The 27,725-nt window shown below is 50.8% G+C and overlaps 1 protein-coding gene across 1 annotated transcript; it reads right to left on the reverse strand.

Annotated features, from left to right (window-relative positions):
• Nucleotides 1-1,779: 1,779 nt before the first annotated feature.
• On the reverse strand, nt 1,780-26,989 carry LOC122748407 (NACHT, LRR and PYD domains-containing protein 12-like). Its single transcript, XM_043994047.1, has 11 exons — nt 26,710-26,989; nt 25,843-25,932; nt 18,645-20,343; nt 17,289-17,300; nt 14,921-15,091; nt 12,872-13,042; nt 12,604-12,774; nt 10,299-10,469; nt 7,142-7,312; nt 3,743-3,913; nt 1,780-2,976 (listed from the first exon to the last, which is right to left on the reverse strand). The coding sequence occupies exons 1-11, from the start codon at nt 26,987-26,989 to the stop codon at nt 2,889-2,891; spliced, it is 3,195 nt and encodes a 1,064-aa protein (XP_043849982.1). The 3' UTR covers nt 1,780-2,888.
• Between the last annotated feature and the right edge of the window lie 736 nt (nt 26,990-27,725).

Consider the following 27,725-nt stretch of genomic DNA (forward strand, 5'->3'; position numbering starts at 1 on the left):
CCTATGAGGAAAATTCCCATTTCACAGAGGAGACTCCTCAGAGAGGGGATGCGATCTCCCCACAATTACACAAAGCTCAGGTTTATTGATCCCAGCCAGAAGCACCTCCCTTCCAGGCCCTACCCAGGGGCCACCTCCTCCAAGAAGCCCCTTCTAGTTGTCTGTAAATCTCCTGGTCCCCTCCCCCCACAACCTTGTACATATTTGATATTTATATGTGGGCACTAGGTAGCATTTCATAGAGTGCTAGATCTAAGTGAGGAAGAACCGAGTTCAAATCCTCAGACACTCCCAAGTTATGCAAGTCACTTCAACTCTCTCAACCTCTACTTCATCATTTGTGACATGGGGCTATTAATAGAGCCTCCCCCTCCACCCAGGGTCACTGTGAGGATTGAATTAGAGCATCTGTGAACAGTTTTGCAGACTTCAAGGCCCTATAGAAGTGTTAGGATTGTTTATCTGCACATGTGTTTTCCTCCAGCAGAATGACCGAGTCATCATCATCGGCGTCGTCATCGGTGTCGTGTTCTCTTTTTGCAGGGCAATGAGGGTTAAGTGACTTGCCCAGGGTCACACAGCTACTAAGTGTTAAGTGTCTGAGCCCAGATTTGAACTCAGGTCTTCCTGAATCCAGGGCTGGTGCTTTAGCCAGGGCACCACCCAGCTGCCCCCAGGATGCCGTGCTTCTTATGTGCCAGGCATTGTGTTTCAGTAGCCGAGATACAAACAAAGGCAAAAACAGTCTATGCCCTCCCTGCAGGAGCTCACAGTAGACGCTACCCCCAACAGATCCCTAGGAATGAGCTACACTCAGGAGTAACTGGGAAAAATTAAGAGAGGGAGGGCACTAGCATTGAGGGGGACTGGCAAAGGCTTCCTGAAAAGGTGGAATTTTAGCTGGGATTGGAAGGAAGCCAGGGAGGCCTCGAGGCTGAGATGAGGAAGAATGGCCAGAGAAAGAGTCCAGAGCTGAGAGATGGAGGGTCTTGTGCAAGGAACATCCAGGAGACCAGTGTCTCTGGATGGATGGGAGCACCAGGTGGGAGGGCCCTAGAATATAGACTTGTGAGCGTCACAAGAAGCTCTAGCAGATGGGATGAAAGGAGTAAGACCGGCTTGGTTATGAAGGGCTCTGGATGTCCAAACAGGGTTTTGTGTTTGATCTTTGGGGCAATGGGAGCCACTGGAGTTTATTGAGGGGGGCAGCTAGGTGGCACAGTAGATAAAGCACTGGCCTTGGATTCAGAAGGACCTGAGTTCAAATCCAGCTTCAGACACTTGACACTAGCTGTGTGATCCTGGATAAGTCACTTAACACTCATTGCCCTAAAAAAAAATGGGAGGGTGGAGTTTATCGAGGAGGGGAGTGACCTGTGCCTCAGGATGATCCCTTTGGCAGCCGAGTGGCGCCAGATAGATTGGAGCAGGGAAGATTTGAGGCAGGCAGACCTGCCAGCAGCTATTGCAATGGTCCAGGAATGAAGAGGGTCTTCCCCAGAGGGTCGCAGGGTCAGAGGAGAGGAAGAGGAATAGCCTAAAGATGTTACAGAGGTAGAATGACAGGTTTGGCATCAGACCAGAAGGCAAGGATATGGTTGCCTTGTTTTTTGTCCTAAACGCCCAGTGCCCAGAACTCTATTTGCTGCATCTAGCTGCTTAACAAAGCTTGTTCAATTGAATGGATTATAATGACTGATTATTTAGTGCTGGAAGGTCACCCTCCCTCCCTGCCCCAGAGCATGGGGCCAGTCCAATGGCCTTCACTGAGGCCCTCTCTGGTGGCCCCCTGGAGTCCATGGCTGGATTATAGAGCACGTTCCCAGCTCTCAACTCCATGGAGTCCTGGACCAGAAGCCCAGGATCCAGATCCTGCCTCTGGCACCATGGCCTCCCTGTGTGAACAGAGGCAGGTCCCTCAGCCTCTTTCGGGGGAGGCCGAGATGAGATAATGTGTGTAGAGCTCTTTGACAATCTCAGTGGCAGTTGTGACCCCCACCCCGGAAGCTGGGTGTGCATGGACCCGAGAAGCCCAGTGGGAAAGCAGGGGCCATGAGGGGGCTTGTCTGGGGCCTGGCTCCCAGTTCCACCCCCACATGTCACTGCCTACGGAGCCATCCCTGCTCGGCTTCTTCTTTTCCCTCCTCAAGATGAGAGCACTTGGCTGGATGCTCCCAAGGGTCCTCTCCAACTTGAAATCTTTGGCCCTGTGACCTCTGCCCAGCTTGCATTGGTGGCTAAAGTCACCCCAGCAGCTCTTACAGGGATCTGGAGTCCCCTCCAGCCCATTGCAAAGATGGCGGGATCCCTGAGGTCTTCAGCCAATGGCAGGTGGTCCCGGGCCAGCCTGCTTTTCTCAGGGATGCTTGACTTTCCATTGGACACCACTGGGAGCTCTCAGAGAGTCCAGCTTCCTGTGCCTTGGCTGGAGTCCTCTCTATAACAGAGATAGAAGAATCCTCTGAGGACAGGCACCTCATTCCCTCAGCACCCATGTAGGAGATTCCAGAGCTGGAAGGTCAGAGGTCATCTCATGCAGTCTTCTGCCAACGCAAGAACCCCCCAGATGAGAAAACTGAGCCCGAAGAGACCTCAGCGGGTATCTCCTCCAACCTTTTACCCAGTCAGGAGTCCCCTGAATAGGACCCGAAACACCTGGCATTGGCGGTGATCTCAAAGCCCACCTCATCCAACATTAGACCCGCACAGGGAGGTTCCCATTACTCATGGACACTCAGATGTGGAAGTGCCTTCAGGAGTTGTCTCATCCAACACTTCCTGATCACAAGAGAAGCTTGGAGAAAGTGAGTGTCCCACGGGGTCCCATGGTGTCAGAAGGTGAGCTGTGGCTCCCTGTGCAGGCCGATGATGTCCCTGACTGGAGCTCCTCAGGAGCCAATGTCCAGGTGCGGCTTGGATGCTCGAAGGGCAGCCAGGACCCGCTGGGTCTCCTCAGTCAGCTCCATGCCAAACAACCTATAGAGACACCAAGGGATGGAGCGCTGATACCCACCTTGCCTGCCTCTGCAGCCAGAGGTCACTCTGGTCCCCTCTGATGCCTCTGGGCGACATTCCTGGAGAAACTCCCCCTCTGGCTTCTGGGATAGAAGAGGGTCTGAGCTGGAAGGGAGCCCAGAGCTATCTTCTGCAGCCTCGGGTCCAACATGACTCCAGAGCAGAAAGAAACCCTCGGTGTGGCTGTGGGGGATCCTTCTCATTTGACGGACGTGGTCCTTCATTTGACACCCATGATGTCTCCCATCCAGTGTGGCTAACTGAGCCTTCGAGGTCAAGCAGTCACCGAATCCCTGGGCTAGAAGAGGGCTTTGGGGTCTTACCATCCAACTTCCCTCCCCCCTGCACCTCTCAACAACAGCAGCAGCATCAACAGACCTCTCTCTATTACAGAAAAGCACAGATTCCTATAATTAAAGGGGCCATGAGAAGTCACCAACTTCAAGCTCCATCCCATCCCCTGTAAGAGACCCCTCAACAGCTGTCTACCACATCCCACTAGAGTGTAACCTCCCAGTTCTAAGGTCCCTCCCCAGTCGACATCCCGTGTTCTAGGGACCCTTGCTACTCTAACATCCCATGTTCCAAGGGCCCTCCCAGCTCTAACACTCTATGGCTGTTCTAAGCTCTAAGACTCACTAGATGTTCTAGAGGCTGAGGAATGCTGCTGACCCTTGAGCCCTGGGTCCAGCCTGGCCTCCCACCCCAGGATCCCAGGGGGTCTCACCACAGCGTTCGGAGCCTGCAGTTGGGCTGGCTCAGCTTCTCACACAGCAGTTGCACGCCCACGTCCCCCAGAGCATTGTTGGTGAGGTAGAGCTCCCTCAAGGTCTGGTTGGCCCCCAGAACCAAGGCGAGGTCCCTGCAGGCAGCCCCGGAGAGGCAGCAGCTGTCCAGCCTGGACAAAAGGCAAGGGAGAAGAGGCAGAGGGAACTTCATTTCTCTGTGAGATCAGCTTCTGGGCTCAGGAAAGACAAGGTGTGTCTTAAGGAGCCACCTGAACCTAGTGGAGCCAGGAAGCCCCAGTCATTGGCTCGCTGCTGGGTCCCAGCTCCTGGTGTCCTCTCCCCAGACTCTCTTGGGCTCTTTGTGGTCACCTCCCATGCAACCAAAGGTGGGCCATGACCTCAGGTCTTCCTAGCTCTGAGGTCAGGCTTCTCTCTACATAAAGTCTTGTGTATTGTTGTTCTGTGCGTGTGTCCCACCTGCCTCCTGCACTCAGCAGGGGGCTTCATGAGGGCTAGGACTGGCCTCAGCAAGAAGATTTGGGGGGACAGGAAGGGGACCCCAGGAAGCCACTGGAGCTCACTGAACAGAGTGGGTAGGGTGTGACGCAGCTGGTCTTGGGCTATGGAGAATGGATGGGCAGAGGAGGCGAGGCCAGGGGGTCATCCGTCAGAAGGCTCTGTGAGAACAGTCTCGGTGAGCCCCCCAGGGCATGCACCAGGGCAGTGGTCCTCCCAGTGCGGAGAAGCAAACACAGCTCAGAGGTGTCAGGTGAGAGAGAGGGAGGTGCCACATGGGAGGTGAGCCTGGGGAATTGGGAGGATGGGGGTGCCCCCGGACAGGGGCAAAGACACCAGGCTCTGTTTCAGACACAGTGACTTTGATCTGCCTGTGGGACATCGAACTTGAAGTATCTTGTGATTAGGGGATGGAGCTCAGTGAAAATTCCATATTTAAACCCATAGGAGCCGGTGAGGCCACAAAGGAAGACTGCATAAAGAAGCATGACAAGGGGCCCAGAAGGGTCTTGCGGACACCCATGGGGAGTCACTGTTTTTTGTTGTTGCTGTTGCCTTAAACTCTGAGTAATGGCAGTGGGAGGAAGAGCTGAATGGCTCCAAGCATCTCCTGGGCCAAGTGGCCTGCTCACTGGATAACCCTACCTCCATCTCTCCTCTTTCTTTTCTCTCTCTCTCTCTCTCTTTTTTTTTTTTTTTGGTGAGGCAATTGGGATTTAAGTGACTTGCCCAGGGTCACACAGCTAGTAAGTGTCAAGGGTCTGAGGCCAGATTTGAACTCAGGTACTCCTGACTCCAGGGCTGGTGCTCCTCTATTTCTTCTCAATAAAATAAGGGGGACTCAGCAATCTTTAAAAGTAATTCCAGGGCAGCTAGGTGGTGCAGTGGATAGAGCATCTGGCCTGAAGTCAGGAGGACCTGAGTTCAAATCCAGCCTTTGACACTTGACACTTACTAGCTGTGTGACCCTGGGCAAGTCACTTAACCCCAATTGCCTCACCAAAAAAATTAAAATAAAAAAAAAGTAATTCCAGCCCCTTGAATTGCCAGGATTCTGGGTTGGCTCAGACATCCCTGAATAGGCCACCAGGTGGCAGCAATGTCCCAGAAAGTTTGCTTATGGAAGGTAGGAAACAGAAGGTGCCACTAGGTGGCGAAGTGGATCAAACATCTGGCCTGAGGTCAGGGAAGACTTTGCTTCCTGGCCTCAGATACTAGCTGTGTGACCTTGGGCAAGTCACTTAACCCTGTTTGCCTCAGTTTCCTAGTCTGTAAAATAAACCAGAGAAGGAAATGGCCACAACGCTCCAGTATCTTTGCCAAGAAAACCCCAGATGGAGTCATGAAGAGTTGAACACAACTGAACAAGGAGGCAGAAAAAGTAGAAAAGGGGCAGTAGTATGGCCTGGGAGCTGGTTGGGTGAATTGAACGAAGGCTGAAATGCTCACAAGTCACAGAATCTCAGGATCACAACGCTGGAAAGGCCCTTAGAATTTACCAAGACCAACTGAGTATTTTATCTGAAAAGGATCTCGAGGTTGTAGCGGTCTACAAGCTCAACACGAGCCAACCATGGGATTTGGCAGCCTCCCCAAAACAATGCAGTCCAGCTTCTAGGAATCAGGAGTTGAGTCCTAGACACACTTTAGGAGGGATATTGATAAGCATGCAGGGAAGTAACCAACAGGGTGGAGAACCCCAGGTTCTTGCTGGTTGAGGATCAATTGAAGGCACTGGGGATATTTACCAGAGGATGAGACACTCTCCATTGGGGGAACTGCTATTTCTCAGCATGCTTGGGAGAAGGATTGAACTCGTTTTACTTGGTCTCAGAGGGCAGAATGAGGACCACTGGGTGGAAGTTCAGAAGAGAACTGTGTGGGCTCGGTGCTCAGGGAGAGCTTTCTAAGATGCTGAGCTATCAAAGTGGGCTGACTGGAAAGGGGAAAGTGGACACTCTCTCTTACTGGAGTTTGTCAACTCTGTTGAACAAACATTGATTAATTTTGTACCAAGCACCTTCGGGGAACACTGCTGGGGCTGCTGGGAGGAACCCCCAGTGGGTCCTGCCATCCAGGGGCTCACCTGCCGCAGAATCTTCACACAGAGGAGATTTTGTAGAAGGGGTCCTTGTTCCAACGTGGCTGAGGCTACTTCTAGTTGGAAGGTCCTAGGCTTTTGTGAGAAGTGCCCCACTGAGGTCAAGGGAGGGCTGAGCTACGCCTTGGCACCTGATTCTATAGGTAACCACACCAGGCAACCGAGGCCATCGGTTCAAATCCCACCTCTGATGCTTACTACCTATTGTGACCTTGGGGATAGCACTTAACCTCCCTGTGCCTCAGTTTCCTTCTCTGGAAAATGAGGGGGATTGGCTTCGATGAGCTGAGGGCCCTCACAGCTCCTTTCGTTCTAACTCCAGAGCCAGCTTTAGCTTCAGAAAAGGGCCTCATGGATAGCCAGAACCTACAGGAACGATGGAGACAAAGAATCCTGAGATGGGAGGGGACTCCTTCAAGTCATGGCTACCTCAAGGGTCTGCTACCCCCAATCTTTTAATTTTTATTTATTTATTTTTTTGGTTGGGCAATGAGGGTTAAGTGACTTGCCCAGGGTCACACAGCTAGTAAGTGTCAAGGGTCTGAGGCCGGATTTGAACTCAGGTCCTCCTGAATCCAGGGCCAGTGCTTTATCCATTGCACCACCTAGCTGCCCCGGATCATAGTAATTTTGAGCTGTAAGACACAGGAAAATGTAAGACATAAAAGGTCAGAGGTGGGAGGGACTTTGGAGTTCAGGAGATCCAACCTCTTCATTTCACAGATGAGGAAATGCCCACCATTAACTCCCCAAACCTTCGCTCTTAATCCAGGCAACTCACCACAGTCTGTGCAGCTTACAGCTGGGGCGCTGCAGTCCCTCACAGAGCAGGCGCGCTCCCGTGTCTTCCAAGTCATTGAAACTCACATCCAGCGCCTTGAGGTGAGGGTTGGACCCGAGGGTGGTGGACAAAGCCTCACAGGAGGCAAAGGTGAGTCGGCAGATGCCCAACCTGGAAGACACAGACACTCGGCAAGGGCAGGAGACTGGTACCTGCATTAATCCTCTAACTCCAACGCTCCAGGGTAAAATGCCTTATTTCTCTTCCCACTCCTTCTCTCTCTTTGGGGAGTCCATCGTCTCCCTCCCACTCCTTTGTGTTTGCCCTGTCTCTCTTCCCTTCCTCCTGTCTCCCTTCCCTTCCTCCTGTCTCTCCTCCCTTCCTCCTGTCTCCCTTCCCTTCCTCCTGTCTCTCCTCCCTTCCTCCTGTCTCTCCTCCCTTCCTCCTGTCTCCCTTCCCTTCTTCCTGTCTCCCTTCCCTTCTTCCTATCTCTCTTCCTTTCCTCCTGTCTCCTTTCTCTTCTTCCTATTTCTCTTTCCTCTCTTGTCTCCTTTCCCTTCCTCCTGCCTCTCTTCCTCTCCTCCTATCTTCCCTTTCTTCGATCTTCCTTTCCTTCCTCCTATCTCTCTTCCCTTTCTCTTGTTTCCCGTCCCTTACTCCTGTCTGTCTTCTCTTCTCCCATTCCATTAGCTTCAATCATATGCCAGACTCCTCCATCTGTATCTATACCCGAAAACTCTCCTCTGACCAGAAATATCCTATTTCCAATAATTTCTAGCATCTCTCCCAATGTGTCCCATCAGCCTCTCACACTCAACCTGCTCTGAACTGAGTTCATGATTATCCCCTCAAAACTTCTCCATTCCCTAACTTTTCCCTGTCTCCTTTCCTAGAACCACTTGCCTCTCTATCTCAAGCCACAGGGGCACCTTGGACTTTTTCATCTGTCTCACTCCTCACATCAAATCCAGTGGCTAGCCTGTCAAGCCTCCCCATCCAGGTTATCAGAGAGAAGGTTTTGAAAAGATAACAAACTAGGGACAGCTAGGTGGTGCAGTGGATAAAGCATTAGCCTGGGATTCAGGAGGAACTGAGTTCAAATTAGACTCAGATACTTGACACTTACTAGCTGTGTGACCCTGGACAAGTCACTTAACCCTCATTGCCCCGTAAAAAAAGAGAAAATAACAAAAAAAGAAAACAAACCACACATGGAAAGAGGGTTTCCATATTAAAATAAAGAAGGAAGAGGACCTGAAGATACTAGTAGGAATCCATGACCCCTAAAAAGGAGGCTGGGCTGGGAGCCAGGAGCATATGATGCAGAAGAGGAAGGGAAGAAGGACCACTGTAACCCAAGTAACAGACAAAGGAGGGAGACAGATGTGCATCTGAGCAGGAAGCAGCTGGTTGTCCTCCAAGGAGCAATTAGAGACGTCCAACAGCACATCCAGAATCATCCAGTGAGGGTCAGAGGAAGGAGAAATGAATAGTTGTTGGTTCCCCCTCTTCAGGATACAAGAATAGTTTTGTCAGCCTGACAACAGCACCAGAAAGGTCAGCCGTCCCTCAGGGACTAAGAGGTCACTGGTAATGAAAGAGCAATTTCAATTGAAGGATAAGATCAGGAACCAGATCATAGAGAGTTAAGAAGAGAGTGAGAGAAAAGGAAGTGGAGCTACCTATTATAGATGGCCCTCCCAAGGAATTAAGATAGAAAAAAGGGAGAGAAATGAGACAATAATTAGTGGAGATGGAAGGATTGAGTGAAGGTTTTTTGAGTTTGGGGGAGATAGAGGCATGTTTGTAGGCAATAGAGAAGTAGCCATTAGATAGGCAAAGACTGAAAAGGGAGAAGACTTTTGTTCTTCCTTTCTTCTTCTCCATGTGTGGCTTGAAACTCCAATAACTCATTCTTGGACTTACTTTGGAAAGGGTGGGGAGAATGTCTTCTTCAAATCCCTCCATCCCCCCAGCTGCAATGGTGACTGCCCACAAATAGCACTGACCATCTGTGCTGATCGTCTACATGAGCCTGAGACAGGACCTCAAGTCTTAGCTGCCTCTTCTGCTGTGTGTGTCTGTCCTTGGCCACAGGTGACTGAACTGGATCCAGAGACACACGTTCCAAGGCTTGACAGGGGTTAGATGAGTTTCAGAGTACTCATTTCCCAGCAGGAGATGATTCCTACAACTACTCTAGTCATTCCCAGGGGAGAAGCTGGCAACAGACAGAGCAGGCGAGCCATGCCCTGGATGGCCAAGAAATGTGGACCTTGAGAAAGTTGCTTGGGGGCAGCTAGGTGGCACAGTGGGTAGAGCACTGGCTCTGGTTCAGGAGGACCTGAGTTCAAATCCAACCTCAGGCACTTGACACTTACTAGCTGTGTGACCCTGGGCAAGTCACTTAACCAAATCCCCCCCACAAGAGTCACCTCATTCCACCCATCATTTTACAGAGGAGGAGAGACTAAGGCATAAAGAGGGCAAGTATCTTGGAGGAAAGAGGCAGAGGCCAAGGTCAAACCAAGGACCTCAGAAACCAAACCCTGTGATCACCACAACGTGATGCTTTCTTGGGCCTGTGGGAAATCTCACAAGGCTTTCAATCCCTAGAGCAAAACCCCATCTTGTTAACATTCACGTTTTTCTAGTGCATGGTATGGAATACCACAGACTCTGAGGCATCAAAATCACCCATGTGGCAATAAAGGGACATACAGTGGATGTAATGAGGTTTGGGCCTATTGCCCAGTGGCAGGGCGCTCCTTGTTAGATTTGGAGTCAGGAGAGTTTGGGTGTACTGGGCTCTGAACTTGGAGGGCTGTGGGGGCCCCATGGCAGGGTGGGTCCCAGCCACGCTGAGCAGTGACCAGAGGCTGCTAGACAGATTTGTTCAGGAGCCTAGCACAGTCTGCGTTCTGCCCCTTTGGGGAAGGCAGTGCCCAGGTGGGCCCTAGGCAGAGCATGGCTGTGGATTCCAGCCCTTCATGACACAGTAGGCACTGGGCTTGCATTTAGAGGCCAGTGGTTGTCTCTAATGCTGCCTTTCTCTGTGGAAGCAAACACTCCAGCCTGGAGGGAGGGGGGGGGTTGGCCCCTTTCTGTTCTGAGAGTGTGGTGCCCAGCGGCTGAACAAGAGCCAGCAGACACTCACCGAAGTGTCTGCAGCTGGCTCTTGGAATGGCAGAGGCCCTCACAGAGGGACTTCACCCCCAGGTCCCCCAGGTCATTTAAGCTGAGGTCCAGTTCAGTCAGGCTCTGGTTGGTGCTGAGGATGGAGGACAGATTCTGACAGGCAGCGGGTGTCAGGTGGCAGATCTTCAACCTAGAGGAAAGCATAGAATGTTTGGCTTCCAGGTTCCATGCTTGGGCCTTCCCTTCTCTCTCCACCCTCATGTGGTGGTCCCATTCACTCCCAGAGCCACCAATGCAGATGGCTCCCATCTCCACATCTCCGGCCCCCAGATCTCTGACTGCTCTAGAGCATCCTTACCTGGATGGGCACCAGCACCCTAAATGCAGCACTCCCCCAGCCACCTTCTTACCTTCTGCTCTTGTATCCTCCAGATGTTGGGAGCTTGCCATCCATCCTATTTGAACCTAACCCTCTTTTTTTTTTTTTTTTTTGGTGAGGCAATTGGGGTTAAGTGACTTGCCCAGGGTCACACAGCTAGTGTCTAGTGACTGAGGCTGGATTTGAACTCAGGTCCTCCTGAATCCAGGGCCAGTGCTCTATCTACTGTGCTACCTACCTGCCCCAGGACCTAACCCTCTTAATTCTGGAACTCTCACCAGGAAGGTAGAGTCTGGACTCTGGGGCCGTGTCACCTCCAGCTCTCTCCCTCCTCTTCTCCATTCTTCCCTCCCTCTCAGAATCATCTTGTGTCCCTCCTCTGGGCAGAAACTTCTAATTTTCTCTGGAGTAAGGTTCAAACTCTTTGTTTGACATTGAAGGTCCTCCTCCAGTGAATATGCCTTACGTTCATTTCTACTCTTTCTATACATCTTACACTCCAGCTGCCTCACATTGTCCTGCAATGCCCCCTGCTCTTGTATCCATTTTTAAATCTCACAGTTGGCTTGTGCTCTCCTGTGGGTCTGGAACATCTTTCTGCCCCATCTTCCCCGTTGGGTCCCTCGCCCTTTGTATGGCCAGATTTTGGGGGGAGATGTCAGACAATCTATTTATATCTGGAAAGAACCATGGAGAAGAACCTTGCAGATGACCTATTCTACCCTCTTCATTTTATAGATAAGGAAACTGAGGGCAAGACATCCAGAGTCACACAGGTAATGAGCTGTAGGGCCAGCCTTCGAACCCAAGTGTTCTGACTCCAAACCCAGAACTTTGCTGCTGAATGATGCCACTTCTCCACTTCCAAGTCCCTGTCCCTCTCTGGGTCTCACTGTCCTCATTGGTACAATGGGTAGATTCACTGACCCCTAAAGATGAGTCTGGGAGCCTACAGCTTGTGGACAAATCAGGAAAACTGAGACAGCTGAGGGCTCTGATGCTGGGCTAGTTAGGAGATGCTCCTGGGAGGAAACAGCACCTGAGTTGAGCCTAGAAGTAAAATAAGGATGTGGAAAACCAGAGGGAAGGAAGGAGCCTTCCGGGTATGCATGCAAATGCGGGACCAGAGATGGAGTGGAAAGGAAGCCACTTGGGACCAGGGCAAGTGCCCGGGATTTGGAGTTAGAGACCTGGGTCCAAATCCCAGCTCTGCTATTACTCCTGGGGCTGGTTATTTCCCATCTCTGGGGCTTCAGAAAATGAAAAGGTTGGCCAAAATGGGCTCTGAGGTCGCTGCCAGCTCTCGGTCTGTGCTCTGTGACCTGACACAGACCTGGAACATAGAGGACATCGGTTGACTAGAACATAGAATCGGTATATTTGATGCAAGCAGTAAATAGGGAGCTAACAGAGCTGGCTAAGGGAGGAGTAATAAGGCCAGAACTGCGCCAAAGGAAAATTTGCTTTGTCAGACTTGTCAGGTGTGTTCAAGGGGGGATTTTTTTTTTGGTATGATTTTTTTTTTTTGGTGAGGCAATTGGGGTTAAGTGACTTGCCCAGGGTCACACAGCTAGTAAGTGTCAAGTGTCTGAGGCTGGATTTGAACTCATGTCCTACCGACTCCAGGGCTGGTGCTCTATCCACTACGCCACTTAGCTACCCCTTTTAGGTATGATCTTGACAAGATGCCTCTGAATTCCTTCTGCCTCTCCAAGTTGGTGACTCTGTGATTTACTACAGAGGTCAGTAAGATTCAGGCCCTGAAGTGGGGAGGTTAGTAAATTCCTGCAGTAGGATTGGAACTCAGGTCTTCCTGACTACAAGTCCCAGGCTCCATCCATTGCACCAAGTCACCTGTCAGTGAACATTTGTCTCTTGGTTATGTGCCACACCTGGCACCACCACTGGGGAATTCCTTCCTGGATGGAAGCCAGCCAGGACTTACCACAGTGTCTGCAGCTTACAGGCAGGATGGCTCAGCCCAGGACACAGGAGTTGCAGCCCCAAGTCCCCCAGGGCGTTGCCTGTCAGATCCAGCTCGGTCAAGTGTTGGCTGGTGCTCAGAACCTTGGAGAGCTCCTGACATGCTGCCCCATCCAAGTGACAGCGCCTCAGCCTGGCCAGGAGAGAGGTGTTGAGGAGCCAGGAAAAGGGGGAGGATGGGGCACCTACTGCCCTTTGCCTCCCTCTCTCCTTGCCCCTCAGTGACTTACTGCAGCATCTGGAGGTGACACTTGGGGTGCTGGAGGCCCTCACACAGCAGCTTCACCCCTGTGGCACCCAGCACGTTCCTGCTCAGGTCCAGACGGGTTAAATTCTGATTGATCATGAGAGCAGATGAGATATCTTGGCAGGCAGCGCTAGAGATTCGACATCGCTTCAGTCTGGAGGAGGAAGGGGGATGGGGAGGGGAGAGGGAGTAAGCCAGAGGGAGCACAGAAGAAATTATGTCAGCATCCTTCACTGGCTCTTGCTCTCAGAGAATCATCAGCTCTCAGAGGGAGAAAATGCCTACACTCCGTCCTTCCTCTCCTAAGAGACTTGAGGAGTCCCTTAAACAACAAAGAATCTCAGGGCTGGAATTCCCTCCAACCTCCCATCCAAGCAAAGCAGGCATCTGAAGCAGGCACCACCCATGGGCTGTAACCCTGGGCATGTTTGCCTCCATCTCCATGAATACTTATTAAGCACCTACTGTGTGCAGGTCACTCAGGATGCAAAGTCAACTACAGGGCTCCAATGGGTGCACAGATAAGAGACCAGAACCATAGTGTCAATTGATTTAGGGAACTCTCAGATGAAGCTTCCTCTACTAAAGCTTGGCAGCCCCTTCCCAGTATCTGAGAGCATGGAGAGGCTAAGTGACTTGATCACCAGGAGACAGGTAGTGTAATAGCTTGGCAAACCACTTTACATACAATGATCTTACCTGATCATCACAACAACCCTGGGAGGGTTATTATAATCTCTACTTGACAGTTGAGGAAAACAAGGCAAACATATTTAAGTGACTTGGTCAGGGTCACACAGCTAAGGCAGGATTTAAACTCAGATCTTCCCAACTCTGGGTTCAATATTTTTGGGGGGCGGGGCAATGAGGGTTAAGTGACTTGCCCAGGGCCACACAGCTAGTAAGTGTCAAGTGTCTGAGACCGGATTTGAACTCAGGTCCTTCTGAATCCAGGGCCAGTGCTTTATCCACTGTGCCACCTAGCTGCCCCTCTGGGTTCAACATTAAGCACTTCACCACCCTGTTATCTCAACTAGCAGATTGTGTCAGAAGTGGAGCTTAAAATCACCTGACTCTTCCTGGCTCCAAGGCCAGTTCTCTCTCTCCACTGTTCACTCCACTCCATCCTGACCCCAACATAGTGATGTCATTTTGGTCCTCTCAGAACACAAATGACAACGACCTCATTGGTGTATGCCTGTGAAACCTGGACAGTTTGCCAGCACCATGTCAGGAAGTGGATCACTTCCATTTGAATTGTCTTAGGAAGATAATGAAGATACAAGGTACTGGATGCTGACCTCGGGGCCTGAATCTTACTGACCTCTGTAGTAAATCACAGAGTCACCAACTTGGAGAGGCAGAAGGAATTCAGAGGCATCTTGTCAAGATCATACCTAAAAGGGGTAGCTAAGTGGCGCAGTGGATAGAGCACCAGCCCTGGAGTCGGTAGGACATGAGTTCAAATCCAGCCTCAGACACTTGACACTTACTAGCTGTGTGACCCTGGGCAAGTCACTTAACCCCAATTGCCTCACCAAAAAAAAAAATCATACCAAAAAAAAAATCCCCCCTTGAACACACCTGACAAGTCTGACAAAGCAAATTTTCCTTTGGCGCAGTTCTGGCCTTATTACTCCTCCCTTAGCCAGCTCTGGTCAGAAGTGATCCAGGGACACTCAAGGAAATGGGAAATGTGCAAATCTAGAGTGATCTCCCTCCCAAATGTTCAAAGGGACTATTTGTGACCAACCTGTGCCCCTCCAGAGATGGAAGGGACCATCATTCACAAGGGGGAAAGCTAATGGTTAGGAGGAAGTGATCAACCCACTGTAGCCGAAGAAAAGAGTGGCAGAATAGAGACAGAAGCTGGGCCTTGAGTGTCAGCCCAATGCTTTTGCTCACACCGACACGCTCTTAGAATCTAGGCCTCTCCCTCTTCCCCATGGATACTGGGCAATTCTGAGGACACTCCATTTCTCAGCCCTCTTGCTCTTGGCTGTCCTAAGCAAAGGAACCTGCCCGTGCTTACCGCAGGTTCTGGAGCTGACAGTTGGGATGTCTGAGCCCCTGGCACAGCAACTTCACTCCTCGGTTCCCCAGGGTGTTCTGGTACAGAACCAGCTCTATGAGATTCCGGTTGGTGCTGAGGGCCGTGGCCAGATGTTCACAGTAGGCCTCTGGCAGGACATTCCTCTCTGACCTACAGGAAGAAGAGACGAGCCTGGGAGGAAAGGTGTAGGCACAGAGAAAGGGTTTGGGCCAATGACAACATGCTATCTTGGGAGGTGGTGTTTGCCATTGAGGAAGGTCATCAACTGGAACCAAGAGGATCCATTTGTTGGTGCTGCTTTAGCTGGAATGTCTGTTCCGGGGATACTCCTCTGAGGTCCCTTCCAGCCCTGAAAGTCTCTGTGGAAGAAGGGACTCCAGCATTAGGCTTAGTATTGTGCACTGTACACAGTAAGCACTTAATAAATGCTTGTTCACTGACTGACTGAATCTGGAACAAAAAATGTCCCAACTCTCTGTGATTTATACAAAGCGTGCACTTAACAATTGTTGTTGTGGAACTGCATTGTACTGAATAATTTTTTACTTTATTCTTCACAGGGGACAAGTGAGGGGTTGGATGAGTTGACCTCTGAAGTCCTGTCTGCTAGTATGAGTCTATGGTTCTCAACTTCTCCAGAAAGCCAACTCATTCCGGGGCAAACTGGGCAAAGTAACCAGTAAGTGGCCAAAGGTGGTAAGTTCAAAGCTCTTGAGGACGGGACTATGAACAGCCTTGCACCCAAGGGCAACAGGAGTCAAGCTCCTAGGGAGAACTCTAAAAACAGTATCCTCGGGAGGACCTGGGTTGGGGCTTCAGGGACAACCCTACATCATATTGTAGAGGTATAACCTATACTGATTGCTTGCAACCTTGGCGAGGAGGAAGAGTAGGGAGGGAGGGAATGAGAGAGGGATAGATTTCGGAACTCGAAACTTTAAATAAAAAAATATTAAATATCAATGTACATCATATTGTAGAGCTAGGAGGTCTCTTACACACCCCCAAATCCAGCCTTCTCATAGTCAGTCAACTCACATTTATTAAGCACTTACTCTGTCAAGCATCATACTAAGTGCTGGAGGCATAGTGCTACGGGAGGCAACTGAGGCCTAGGGAGAAGGTAACTAATCCATCAAGAATCCAATCTGGGGCAGCTAGGTGGCGCAGTGGATAGAGCACCGGCCCTGGAGTCAGGAGGACCTGAGTTCAAATTCGGCCTTAGACACTTAACACAAGCTGTGTGACCCTGGACAAGTCACTCAACCCCAACTGCCTCACACACACACACACACACACACACACACACACACACAAGAATCCAATCCAATCTATTCATTCTGTCTCTACTTGTCTATATATGAGCTTGTCTCTCTCATTAGGCTCCTTGGGGAAGACTGTTTCATATGTCTGTGTGACCAGCACAGTGCTTGGCACAAAGTCGGTGCTCACTAAATTCCTCTTGATTAGAACTGAAGCAAAAGAATTCTAGTCAAGGCACATAGCTAGGACTGGATATAAGAAAAAGAATGAGCCAGTCCTTTGAGGAGTCAACAGTCTTCAGGGAAACTACATTGTGTCCTTACAAACACATGGTTTCTACAGAGTGATTTCAAACTGGAGGGACTGCCTGGGCAAAGGCAGGGAGGGCGGAGATGGAGCCCTGTGCCTGGGAAGTAACCAGCCTGGAATGGGGGAGGGGCAGAAATAGAAATTGTTGGTGCTGGAAAGACTTTGAGAGGTCTTCGGAATGCTGGGAGGTGGGATTCAGTCTGAATGGTCCAGGGAACAAGTCCAACCTCCTGGTGGTGCACTTAGCAGCAGGAAACACCTGCAAGCACAAACACTGGGCCAAGCCCTGCTCCTGAAGCTTCCGTTTGATTTTTTTTTTTAAGTGAGGCAATTGGGGTTAAGTGACTTACCCAGGGTCACACAGCTAGTAAGTGTTAAGTGTCTGAGGCCGGATTTGAACTCAGGTCCTCCCGACTCCAGGGCCGGTGCTCTATCCACTGCGCCATCTAGCTGCCCCCTTCCGTTTGATTTTAAGTAAGCTGTGTGCCCTCTGAGACTGTCTCCTCACCTGTGGAATGGGGATAATAATGCCCACCTCCCCAGGGCTTTGGTGAGGACCAAATGAGACAATGTGCATAAAGAGAAAGTTCTGTGTAGATGTAAGGGACTGTTATTATTACAGATGGTGAAGAGAGGCTCAGAGAGAGGGACTGACTAGGCCAAAGACACCTAGCCATCTGGAAGAGCAGAATCTCAGAGCTGGAAAGGACCTTAGAGATCAAGTAGGAAGGTGGTGCCACTGTGTACAGAGCTCTGGGTCTGGAGACAGTGAGACCTGAGTTCGAATCTAGCCTCAGACACTAGCTGTGGAACCCTGAGCAAGTCACCTAACTGCCCTTTGCCTCAGTTTCCCCATCTGTAAAAGGGAGATAATAGCACCTTCCTTGCAGGGCTGTTGTGAGGATCAAATGAGATAATAATTGTAAATGGATAAGCACAGTGCTGGGCACCTAGTAGGTACCAAATAAATGTCAGCTATCATTATCACTATCATGGTCTTTAGAGATCACCAAGTCTAGCATCCTTGTTTTCTAGAGAAGCAAACCAAGGCCCAGACAAATGTGAGGCCAGAAAGCGGAGTGACAAGGGCATCTATTTCTCAGGGCTCTGGTGGGGATCAGATGAGATTTTATTTCTGTGTTGGTAGATTTAGGGATAGATAGCTTACATATGTATAGATAACCAGACATGCACACATGTATGCATGCATCTATGCATGTATATATGCATGCATGTGCTTATATGTGTACAGATAATCAGGCATGCAATGTGTGCCTCTATGCATGTATATATGCATGCATGTGCTTATATATGTACAGATAATCAGGCATGAAATGTGTGCCTCTATGCATACATATGTAGACATGTGTGCATGCTTACAACGTACAGATAACCAGACATGCGTGCGTATGTATATGCATCTGTGCATGTATGTATAGACATCTGTGCATGGTTATATACATACACGTCTATGTAGACTATGCTATATGTATTATACTACATATAGTATATTTACGTTTTGTATGGATCTATATAGAGATATAGTACAGATAATTTTCTTTCTTTCTTTCATTCATTCGTTCTTTCTTTCTTGAGGCAATCAAGGTTAAGTGACTTGCCCAGGGTCACACAGCTAGTAAGCATCAAGAGTCTGAGGTCACATTTGAACTCAGGTCCTCTTGAATCCAGGGCCAGTGCTTTATTCACTGCCGCCACCTAGCAGCTCAGATAATCTTGTTTCTCATCCAAGTCTTCCTGATGTAGATGAGGAAGGCCGAGGTTAAAATCTCAGCGCTGTCACTTACTTGCTAGGTGACCTTGGCTCAGTGCCTCCCCCCATCTGGGCTTCCATTTTCTATATGAAGGGAGCATCTCTAAGACTTCATTCAGTTCTGGCCATCTAGAACATCCTAGTCCAGACCCTGCCCTTGACTCATGCTGTGAACTACAGTAAGTCTGCCTAGGTCTCAGCTTCTCCACCTCGGTGATGGGGGCGTGGCACCAGATAATCTCTCCGCTTCCTTCTAGGTCTCACATTCGGGGACAGGGCGCCCTAGCCTACGCTTCCGTTTTGCAGACGAGCACTCACAGCTTCAGAGCGTGGTTCTGGCGCTGCTCCCCAAGCTCCGACACCAACGCGTGGCTCTCTTCGCTCTCTGCGTCTTCTTCGCTCTCTGCGTCTTCTTCGCCTTCCGCACTGAACATTGCGCTGCACAGGTGGACCACGAGTGCGCTCCGACAGTTCCTCACGCAGAAGGAGGAGACCACGTGCTCCATCTTGGTGGCCACGTCACTGACCACGACCACCTGGAAGTGGTCCAGCGCTCTCTGGATGAAGTCTTCCTCCTGGATCTCATAGAGGCACTCGAAGATCTCCAGGGCGCCCCGCTGCAGAGTGGAGCCTTCGCTCTGCGCCTTGGCCTGGATCCAGCGGAGCAGATCTCGCTTGGTCCTTGGAGAGGTCTTCCACCCCAGCTGCTTCTCCAGGAAGCTCCGCCTCTCTTCGCTGAGGAGCCCGAAGAGGAAGCGCACGGTGAGGGCCAGGTAGCTTCTCTCAGACTTCGCGGAGTGGTCCAGGAGCCAAGTCACGTTGGCGGGGGCCTCCCCACGCTCGCCTTCCAGCACGTAGAACATCGCGGCAAAGAACTCCTGGAAACTCAGGTGGATAAAGCTATAGTATTTCTCGCACTGGATGTCTTTATGGAAGACGTTCATGTTGAGGAAGGCCGACACGTCGTCCCCCTCCAAACCGTGCCTGCGCAGGTCGTCCTCCTCGAAGAGGATCCGCTGGCTCCAGAGGCCCGCGGCAGCCAGGGAGCAGAGGCCCCTGAGGTTGGGCGGCGGCTGGGCCCCGGTTCGCCCGGCCTTGGGCTGCAGCAGGCTCAGCAGATAGAACATGTAGACGGCCGTGGTAGTCTTCGAGGTCTGCGGGAAGGGCCAGCCCGCCTCCAACTGCTGTTTGAGGCAGGTGCAGACGATCCAGCACATCATGGGCACAAAGCACATGGTGAAGAGCGGCTCGTTGTCGCGCACCAAGCTGAAGCCCTGCACCGCCTGCTCCTCCTGGCGGAAAAACTTGTAGAAATACTCCTGGCGCTGCGCCTCCGAGAAGCCCAGGATCTCCACATGCCGGGGGTGCTCCAGCAGGTGGTGGAGGGTCTCCAGGGTGGTGGGCCTGGTGGTGATCAGCAGGGACGTCTCCGGGAGCAGCTGCCTCCTGAGCAGACAGCTCAGAAGCTCTTCCACGGGCTTCCTCTCGGCCCACTGGATGCAGCCGCAGTCCCTGCACTCGTGAAAGGAAGCGCGGAGCTCATCGAAGCCGTCGATGATGAATAGGAGTCTTTCGGGCACCCGAACAATCTCGGAAATGGGCACGTTCTTCTCGGGCCAGCAGACTGAAATCAGATCTTCCATGCTCCTCTCGCGGACCTGGTTCATCTCCCGGCAGTTTACGTAGAAGAGGTAGTCGAAGCGGCTGGAGTAGAGGAGCCCGTCAGCCCAGTCCAGCATGACTTTCTGGGCTAGGATGGACTTCCCAATGCCGGCGGCCCCCTGCAGCACGACTGTGTGCGGAGCATCCGGGCGCTCCTCGTCCGGCTCAAACAAGGTCTCGATCTGGATGGGGCTGGCGCGCTGGTCCAGGCACAGGGCGTGCTGCCGCCCCATGGCCAAGAGCTCGTGCTGGGCTCTGCTCAGGGTGGCGTGTTCCTTCACCAGGAGCAGGCGTGTGTATCTCTGGCTGAGGTTCACAAGCTCTCCCAGCCGGGCGTTCCTGTCCTCAATAAACCGGTATTTGCGCCTGACGTGTTCCCGGTAAGTTTCCTGGGGATCTGGCGGAAAAGTGCAAAGGCGTCACATCACTGGACGTTTGTTGGAAGAAATCGCAACGCGTTCTTGCTAATTACAGGGCCGGTGATTTGGGACGCGGGAAACGCCCAAACGGAAAGCTAGCTGCGCAGGGCGGTCTGGGGGAGCTGCCTGCACGGCTGCCACTGGGAGTGACTTGCCCAGAGTCACACAGTTGGTGTCAGAGGTGCGATGTGAAGGCAAGTTTTCCTGGCTCCGAGGCCGGCTCTCCCCGTCCACCACAACCTCCTAGACTTCCTTATTGTTAAGTACACAGAAGAATAGGATGAGAGGAGGAAGGAGGGAAGGGGGGGGAGGGGGGAGGGAAGGGAATAAGGGTTTGCAAAGTACCTGCTGTCCTCAGAGAGGGCCAAGAACTTTGCAAGTGATCCTCACAGGAACCCCTGGAGGCAGATACTATAATTATTCCCATTTTAGTGTGGAAAGGGCAGCTAGGGGCTATAGTGGTTAGAGCACCAGCTTGGAGTCAGAAGATCTGAATTCAAATGTGGACTCAGACACTTCCTAGCTGTGTGACCCTGGGCAAGTCACTCCATCCTGTTAATCTCAGTTTCCTCATCTGTAAAATGAGCTGGAGAAGTAAATGACAAACCCCTCCAAGATCTTTGCTGAGAAAAACCCCAAATGGGGCATGGAAAGTTGGACAGATTGAAAACCAACTGAACAAGAATAATTATGACTGAAGAAACTGAAGTAAATGACTTGCTCAAGGCCACACAACTAGTAAGTGTCTGACTCCAGGCCCAGGGCTCTAGCCGCTGTGACACTTGGCTGCTCCACTTCTATAAGCAGCTTTCCCAACCCAAACCTGAACAAGAAATGGTCATGGGAGGGCCTTTGCTTGAAGGACTCCAATAATAAGGAACTCATCACCTCTAAAAACAGCCCACCCTGCTCTGGGGAGCCAAAACCGTGGGCAAGTTCTTCCAGGGAACCAGCCTAAATGGGTCTCTCCCATTGCCCCCTCTGCTGCCCTCTGAGGACAAACGGAGTGAGCTCTCTCCTCCAGGGCAGAGCCCTCAAAAAACTCAAAGGCAGCTCTTCCTCCTGGATCTCCCCTTGTCTGAGCTAAACACCCCCTGTTTCTCCAATTGCTAGTTCACTGCTGGCTCAGACAAACCTCTGCCCCACTTCTTGTGCTTGTGGAGCAGATTTGTAGACTCCAGGTGTCAGACTTGGCATCTTATCGGAGGGTTCTCGTTGTCAAGATCTTCTTGGCATTGTTGTCGTGTGTGTATGTGTGTGTGTGTGTGTATGTGTGCGCGCGCGCGTGCACTCGAGCTGTTCATTCCAGCTTTATGTCGTCTTCATAATTGATAAGTTCATCTCCCCCCCCCTCCCCATACCCTTATCAAAGGTGCTGAAAGAATGGTAAACACAGAGGGTCAAACACAGATCTCTGGGACATCCATGTCACCAACTGCCTCCCTCCATATACTTCTGTGGCTTCCTATCACCTCCACGGTAACATCTCTCTGACATTCAAAGCACCTTTATAAGCTACCTCACTACAACTTTCCAATCTTCTCTCACACTCTCTGTGATCCAGTGACACTGGTCTCCATGCTGTTCCTTTCACGAGATGCTTTTCTCAACCCCAATTCCAATCCCTCTCAATTCTACTGCCTGGCTAGATGGCGCAGTGGTTAAAGCACCGGCCCTGGAGTCAGGAGTACCTGAGTTCAAATCCAGCCTCAGACACTTGACACTTACTAGCTGTGTGACCATGGGCAAGTCATTTAACCCCCATTGCCTAAAAAAAAAAAAATATTCTACTGCCTGGGGGCAGCTAGGTGGCACAGTGGATAAAGCACCCACCCTGGATTCAAGAGGACCTGAGTTCAAATACAGCCTCAGACACTTGACACTAGCTGTGTGACCCTGGGCAAGTCACTTAACCCTCATTGCCCTGCCAAAAAAAAAAGAGATGTTATATCAATTCTACTGCCTGCCCTCCCTCTGGTGATTGTTTCCTATTTATCCCCAATGTGTCTTGTTCATACATAGCTGTTTGTTTCCTTTCCCATGAGCCCATGAGCTCCTCTAGGGCAAGGACTGGCTCTTTCTTTCCTGTTAACTTGTCGACAATCATTAGTAACTCACTCTGTGTATCTGCACTAAAAACAAAACAAAAAAACAACCCTGTTCCAAATCCAGCAAACGCTCCCAGTTCCAAGAAGTTCCCTACCCCCAGGACAGCTCTGATTGGGGGGAATCCTTCACTCTACCCAGCTGAGATCTGCCTGTGGCTGCAGAGCCCCTGCTGCTCTCAACTGTGTCGGGTGGCCCACCCATTCTCATCATCTTCATCCCATGGAGTAGGGCTCCAGCCCAGAACTGAGTGCAAGGTCCTGTGGGCCCCGACCCTGCTTGCTGCACTGAATTGAATTGAAAATGACTTTCCCATTGCAACATCCCCTTCTACATTTCAACAGATGTTTCAATATCAGCACTGTAGGTGAACTGCTTCCTGATACCCCTGAGAAAGGGACCTTAGTCTTTACAGTAAGGCATCCTGGGATTGGCTGGAAGGGCTAGAAAAGGCTATGTAACCCACTGTCTCATTTGATAGAAGAGAAAACAGCTCCATGGAAGGGAAAGGATTTGCCCAAGATGGCTCAGGGAGTAAGAAGCCATCAAGAAAGATGAGAGAGGGGGCAGCTAGGTGGTGCTGCAGTGGATAAAGCACCGCCCTAGAGTCAGGAGGACCTGAGTTCAAATCTGCCCTCAGATACTTGACACTTACTAGCTGTGTGACCCTGGGCAAGTCACTTAACCCTCATTGTCCCGCAAAAAAAAAAAAAAGAAAAAGAAAGATGAGAGTGTTTCTGCTGCTCTCTAGCCAGATGCTTGGATCTAACTGCATCCTTTGATGAGGGATGAGAGGGGAAGCCAGAGAGAAGCTGATTCTGAGGCAGGAAAAGGAAGTCATGCAAATCTCTGAGAGATCTGCTTTGCCACCACCTCTGCAATTTAGGGCTGTACACCGGGGACGGGGAAGCCACAAAATTCCTTTTGTCTTTTGCTCAATTCTAGAAAAGGGAACTGTCTTCATGAATCACACATTCTCAGAGTTGTGGGGCCCTGGGAGGCTGCCTCGTGTCTTGTCCACTTCCCTGCCCACAAGCCCCTTTGATACCCAGACCTCCACCAGAGCAGGAAGGGCCTCTAAGTCCTACCTCCCCCAGAATGGGGACTCCCTCGCCCACATGAATGCCAGTGCCAGAAGGGGCCAGGGGTACGTATCTGTACCCTACTGCACCTATCAAATCCCAGGCTCTCCCTATAACCCCACAAAAGAGGTACCTCTTGTGCTACCATTCCTATTTTGCAGGTGGGGTTTGAAGCCAAAGCTTCTTGGCCCCACTCATGACATTTTACCCTCTACAGTGTCTCTCTTGTGACCAACCCCAGCCCTGAGTGTAACACTTTACATTGTAAAGACTTCACTCTGAAGTCAGAAGTCCCTGCTAACACTTTCAGCCTATGTGACCTGGGCAAGTCCCTTAACTTCCTTAGGTTTCGGTGTCTCCTTTAAAATGAGAGAATTGAAGCAGCAGCTAGGTGGCCCTGGATTCAGGAAAAGTTGAGTTCAAATGCTGCCTCAGACAATTGACACTTACTAGCTGTGTGACCTTGGGCAAGTCACTTAACCCTCATTGCCCTGCAATAAAATAAAATAAAATAAAATAAAATAAAATGAGAGAATTGGACTAGATGGCCCCGAGTATCCCTTCCAGCTCAGATCTATGACCCTCTGACCCCTGATGAGGTATCATTTAGCCTGTGCTTGAATACTCCCCATGACACAGAGCTCATCACCTCCCCAAACCTGTTCTCTCTACCTCATAGGATAACTAAGGAGACATGGGATCAGGAAAGCCCAGAGCTAGGAAGGACTTCTAAGGGCATTCTGTCCAACCTGCTCAGCCAATGATGATAATAATGATGACTTTCTGTTTCTAGAAAATCCTAGGTTTTATACAATGCCTTTCTGACAAAAAGGCTACATTTTCATCTCCATTTTACAGATAATGAAACAGAGCTTCCCAGAACTTGGGTGACCATCCCACAGATTTGTGGGTCACAGTGAAATTCAGACCTGACTCCAAGTCTAGCAATCTTTCCCTGGTGCCATCTTTTTAATTCTCCAGACTGAAAGAAGCTTCAGAGGGCATGAGTCCAGGTCCTCTCCCAAGCAAGAGCTTCCCTTGATTCCATTTGTCTCTTTTTAAAATTTATTCCATTTGTCCCTTAAAGATACAGTAACTGAGATTCTTCTTTCACAGCATGACTAATGCAGAAATATGTTTAATGTGATTGCATATATATAACCTCTATCAGATTGCTTGCTGTCTTAGGGAGGGGGAAGGGATGGGAGGGAGGGAGAAAAATTTGAAACTAGAAATCTTATAAAAACAAATGTTGGGGCAGCTAGGTGGCGCAGTGGACAGAGCACCAGCCCTGGAATCAGGAGTACCTGAGTTCAAATCTGGCCTCAGACACTTAACACTTACTAGCTGTGTGACCCTGGGCAAGTCACTTAAACCCAATTACCTCACTAAAAAAAAAAAAAAGAGAGAACCAAATGACAAGGTTTGTAAAGTGCTTTGCAGCCTTAAAGCTCTCTGTAAATGAACACTAGCTGTTGTCCTGGTTGCTCTGTCCTGGACTTTCTTTAGCTCTTCCATGTCACTCCTCAGAGTCTCTCCCTGGTAGAGCTGGTTTGGTCTGCCCCTCTATCTCTCCTTCCACCTTGTCTTTCTGTCTCTCTAGTCCTCTTTCTGTCTCTGTCTCTGGGTCTGTGTGTCTCTCCCCTCCCCTCCCCCAGCTCCATTTTTATTCTCTGTCTGTCTGTCTGTCTGTCTGTCTGTCTCTCTCTCTCTCTCTCTCTCTCTCTCTCTCCACTTTGTCTTTCTGTCTCTGTCTCTGGGTCTGTGTCTCTCTCCCTTCTCCTCCCCGCCCCTCCCCCAGCTCCATTTATAGTCTCTGCCAATCCCAGGCTCTCCTCCTCATCCGATGCTGTCTGTCCCTTCATCTTTTGGTCTCCAGTGTGTTTTTTCTTACGGCTTCACAGAATATCAGCATTGGAAGGAGCTTTGGAGACCCTCTGCCTTCCTCTGTCTCAGGCACCTAGAGCTGAGCTTTCAGGGGCCTCTGGGGCTTGGTAGAAGCCACCTCCTCTGACCCTCTCTCTCCTGAACTCTAACCCAGGCATTTCCTCCCTCTTGAGGCTCAGCAGAGGAACACCAAGCTTTGGACCCCTTCCCAAAGTTGCCTTGGCACAGTAACACACAAACTGTATTCTGACACACAGAGGATTACCATGAACAGCATGTTGGCCATTGGGGAGCCCCGACCTGAGAGGGGGAGGGGCAGGGGAGGGCGATCTTGATGAAAGGAGCAGGACCCAACTGGCTGGTTTGAGGGGGAACAGGGGCTGCACAGACCTGACTGCTCACCTTTCTTTGTAACTCCTGGAAAAGCTTCAGCCAAGCATCTGGACTCTCTGCTGGAGTCCAGTGCAGTGACCTCCAAGGAGCGTGGGACATCTGGAACAGGAAAAGAAATGGGTCTATGTGGAGACTGCCCATTACTGGAGAATGCTCAGTCACCTGCTATGGCTTGGGCCTGAGAGATCAGCCAGGCTCAACTCCATCTGACCCAAGCAGGCTCCACTCATTCATTCATTCATTCATTCATTCATTCATTCATTCATTCATTCATTCATTCACTCATTCAACAAACACTTTTACAGACTCTCTGAGGGTCCCTCAGAGGCTGCTCATCACTAACCAAGAATCCTCACTGCGCACACAGGTGATCATCCAGGCTCAGGTTAAGGGTCCCAGAGGTAGCTTATTCTCCTCTTGGTGTCTGGAAGCTCATTCCTTACACTGAGCCATCTCTATGCAATTCCCACCCATGGCTAGACAGACCTTTGAAGAGCTGGAAGGAACACCAGAAAGCATGGAGTCCAATCCCTTAGTCTGTCAGAAGGAGAAACTGAGGCAGGCCCAGAGATGGGACTTACTCCGTGAGTCTTTGGCAGAACCAGCACTAGAAGCAATGCCTTGGGGCAGCTAGGTGGTACAATGGATAGAGCACCGACCCTGGAATCAGGAGGACCTGAGTTTAAATCTGGTCCCAGGCAATTGACACTGACTAGTTGTGTGACCCTGGGCAAGTCACTTAACCCCAGTTGCCTCACCAAAAAAAAAAAAAAAAGGGCAATGCCTCCCAGGTCCCAGGCCAGGACTCCTCTCTCCCCACTGTGAAGAGTGGACTTAGGGCATTATATTCAAGCGGCCTTTATTTCTCATCCTTACCCCTCACCAGAGCCTCTTGGCACCCTCGCTCCCACAGGTCCTTCCTGTTGATCCGGTTGAAGACCCGCAGGGCCAGCTCCCAGGCCTCAGCTGGGCCCCAGTGGGCCACCAAGATCTTTGCCATATCCAGTGGTCCTGCCTTCTCCATTCGCCCCTGGGGCACTCTCCCTTCCCTCTCCCTCTCAGCCTCCAGGCCCAGGTACATCTTGAACTTGGACAGCTCCACAGACTCCAGCTCTTCCAGATAAGCTGCAAGGCAGCAAAGGATGGCATCCGCCATGCCTGTTGGCAGGAACTAAGATGAGGCTGGAGAGAAGCCCCCAGGCCCTGACCCCAGGAAGGCTCCAGAGCTCAGAGGCTTGGATGGGATCAGTCAAAGGGGTTCCCAATGTCATCCACCATCTAACCAGACACTGAAAGATGACAGAGGGCATACACTATGGACATAGGGAGCAGTGACAAATATAGACAAAGAGAGGGATGGTGTGGGAGGGGAACCAGGAGCCAGAGACAGAAAGAGGGACAGAGAAGAAGCCAGAGATAGCAAGAGAGATAGAAAGGGGCAGATAGAGAGGAAGAGGAAGAGGGCAGCTACATGGGCAGAGATACAGAGAGAGGCAGAAAAGCAAGACTGCAAAAGAGAGATGAAGAAAGGAGAAATAGAAAGGTGGACAGGAACAGAGAAAAAGACAAAAAACTGGAGAGACCAAGAGAAAGGTGACAGGGGAGAGAGAGAGAGAGAGATAGATGTAGCCAGCCACAGGGAGAGCTAAAGAGAGAGGGACAGAGAGAGACCAGGAAAGGGACCCGAGAGGAGAGGGCGGTGCCTCGGGTCCCAGGATATTGGAGACAGAACAAGGAAAGCTTCCAAAGTGCTTCCCCCACTTCCAGGCAGTGTCTTCTTCCAAGGTGCCCAGTCAAATCAAAGGACCGACTCCTCTTAAAAAGGGGAAGTTGGGGATGTTTGCGTCAGGGGGAGGGTGCTCTGGGAGGCCCGCTGTGGCCATTGTTGAAAT

The sequence above is a fragment of the Dromiciops gliroides genome, chromosome 3, assembly GCF_019393635.1.
Source record: "Dromiciops gliroides isolate mDroGli1 chromosome 3, mDroGli1.pri, whole genome shotgun sequence".
NCBI classification, from domain to species: Eukaryota; Metazoa; Chordata; class Mammalia; order Microbiotheria; family Microbiotheriidae; genus Dromiciops; species Dromiciops gliroides.

Bases quoted from the DNA above. Each gene is read 5' to 3' on its own strand.
- LOC122748407 (XM_043994047.1), bottom strand. From the start codon at position 26,989: ATGGCGGATGCCATCCTTTGCTGCCTTGCAGCTTATCTGGAAGAGCTG. The intron at 12,775-12,871 runs GTAAGTCACTGA...TCTCCTGGCCAG, and splicing joins TGTCACCTCCAGATGCTGCA to GCTGAGGCGCTGTCACTTGG. The intron at 7,313-10,298 runs GTGAGTGTCTGC...TGTGTCTTCCAG, and splicing joins AGCCAGCTGCAGACACTTCG to GTTGGGCATCTGCCGACTCA.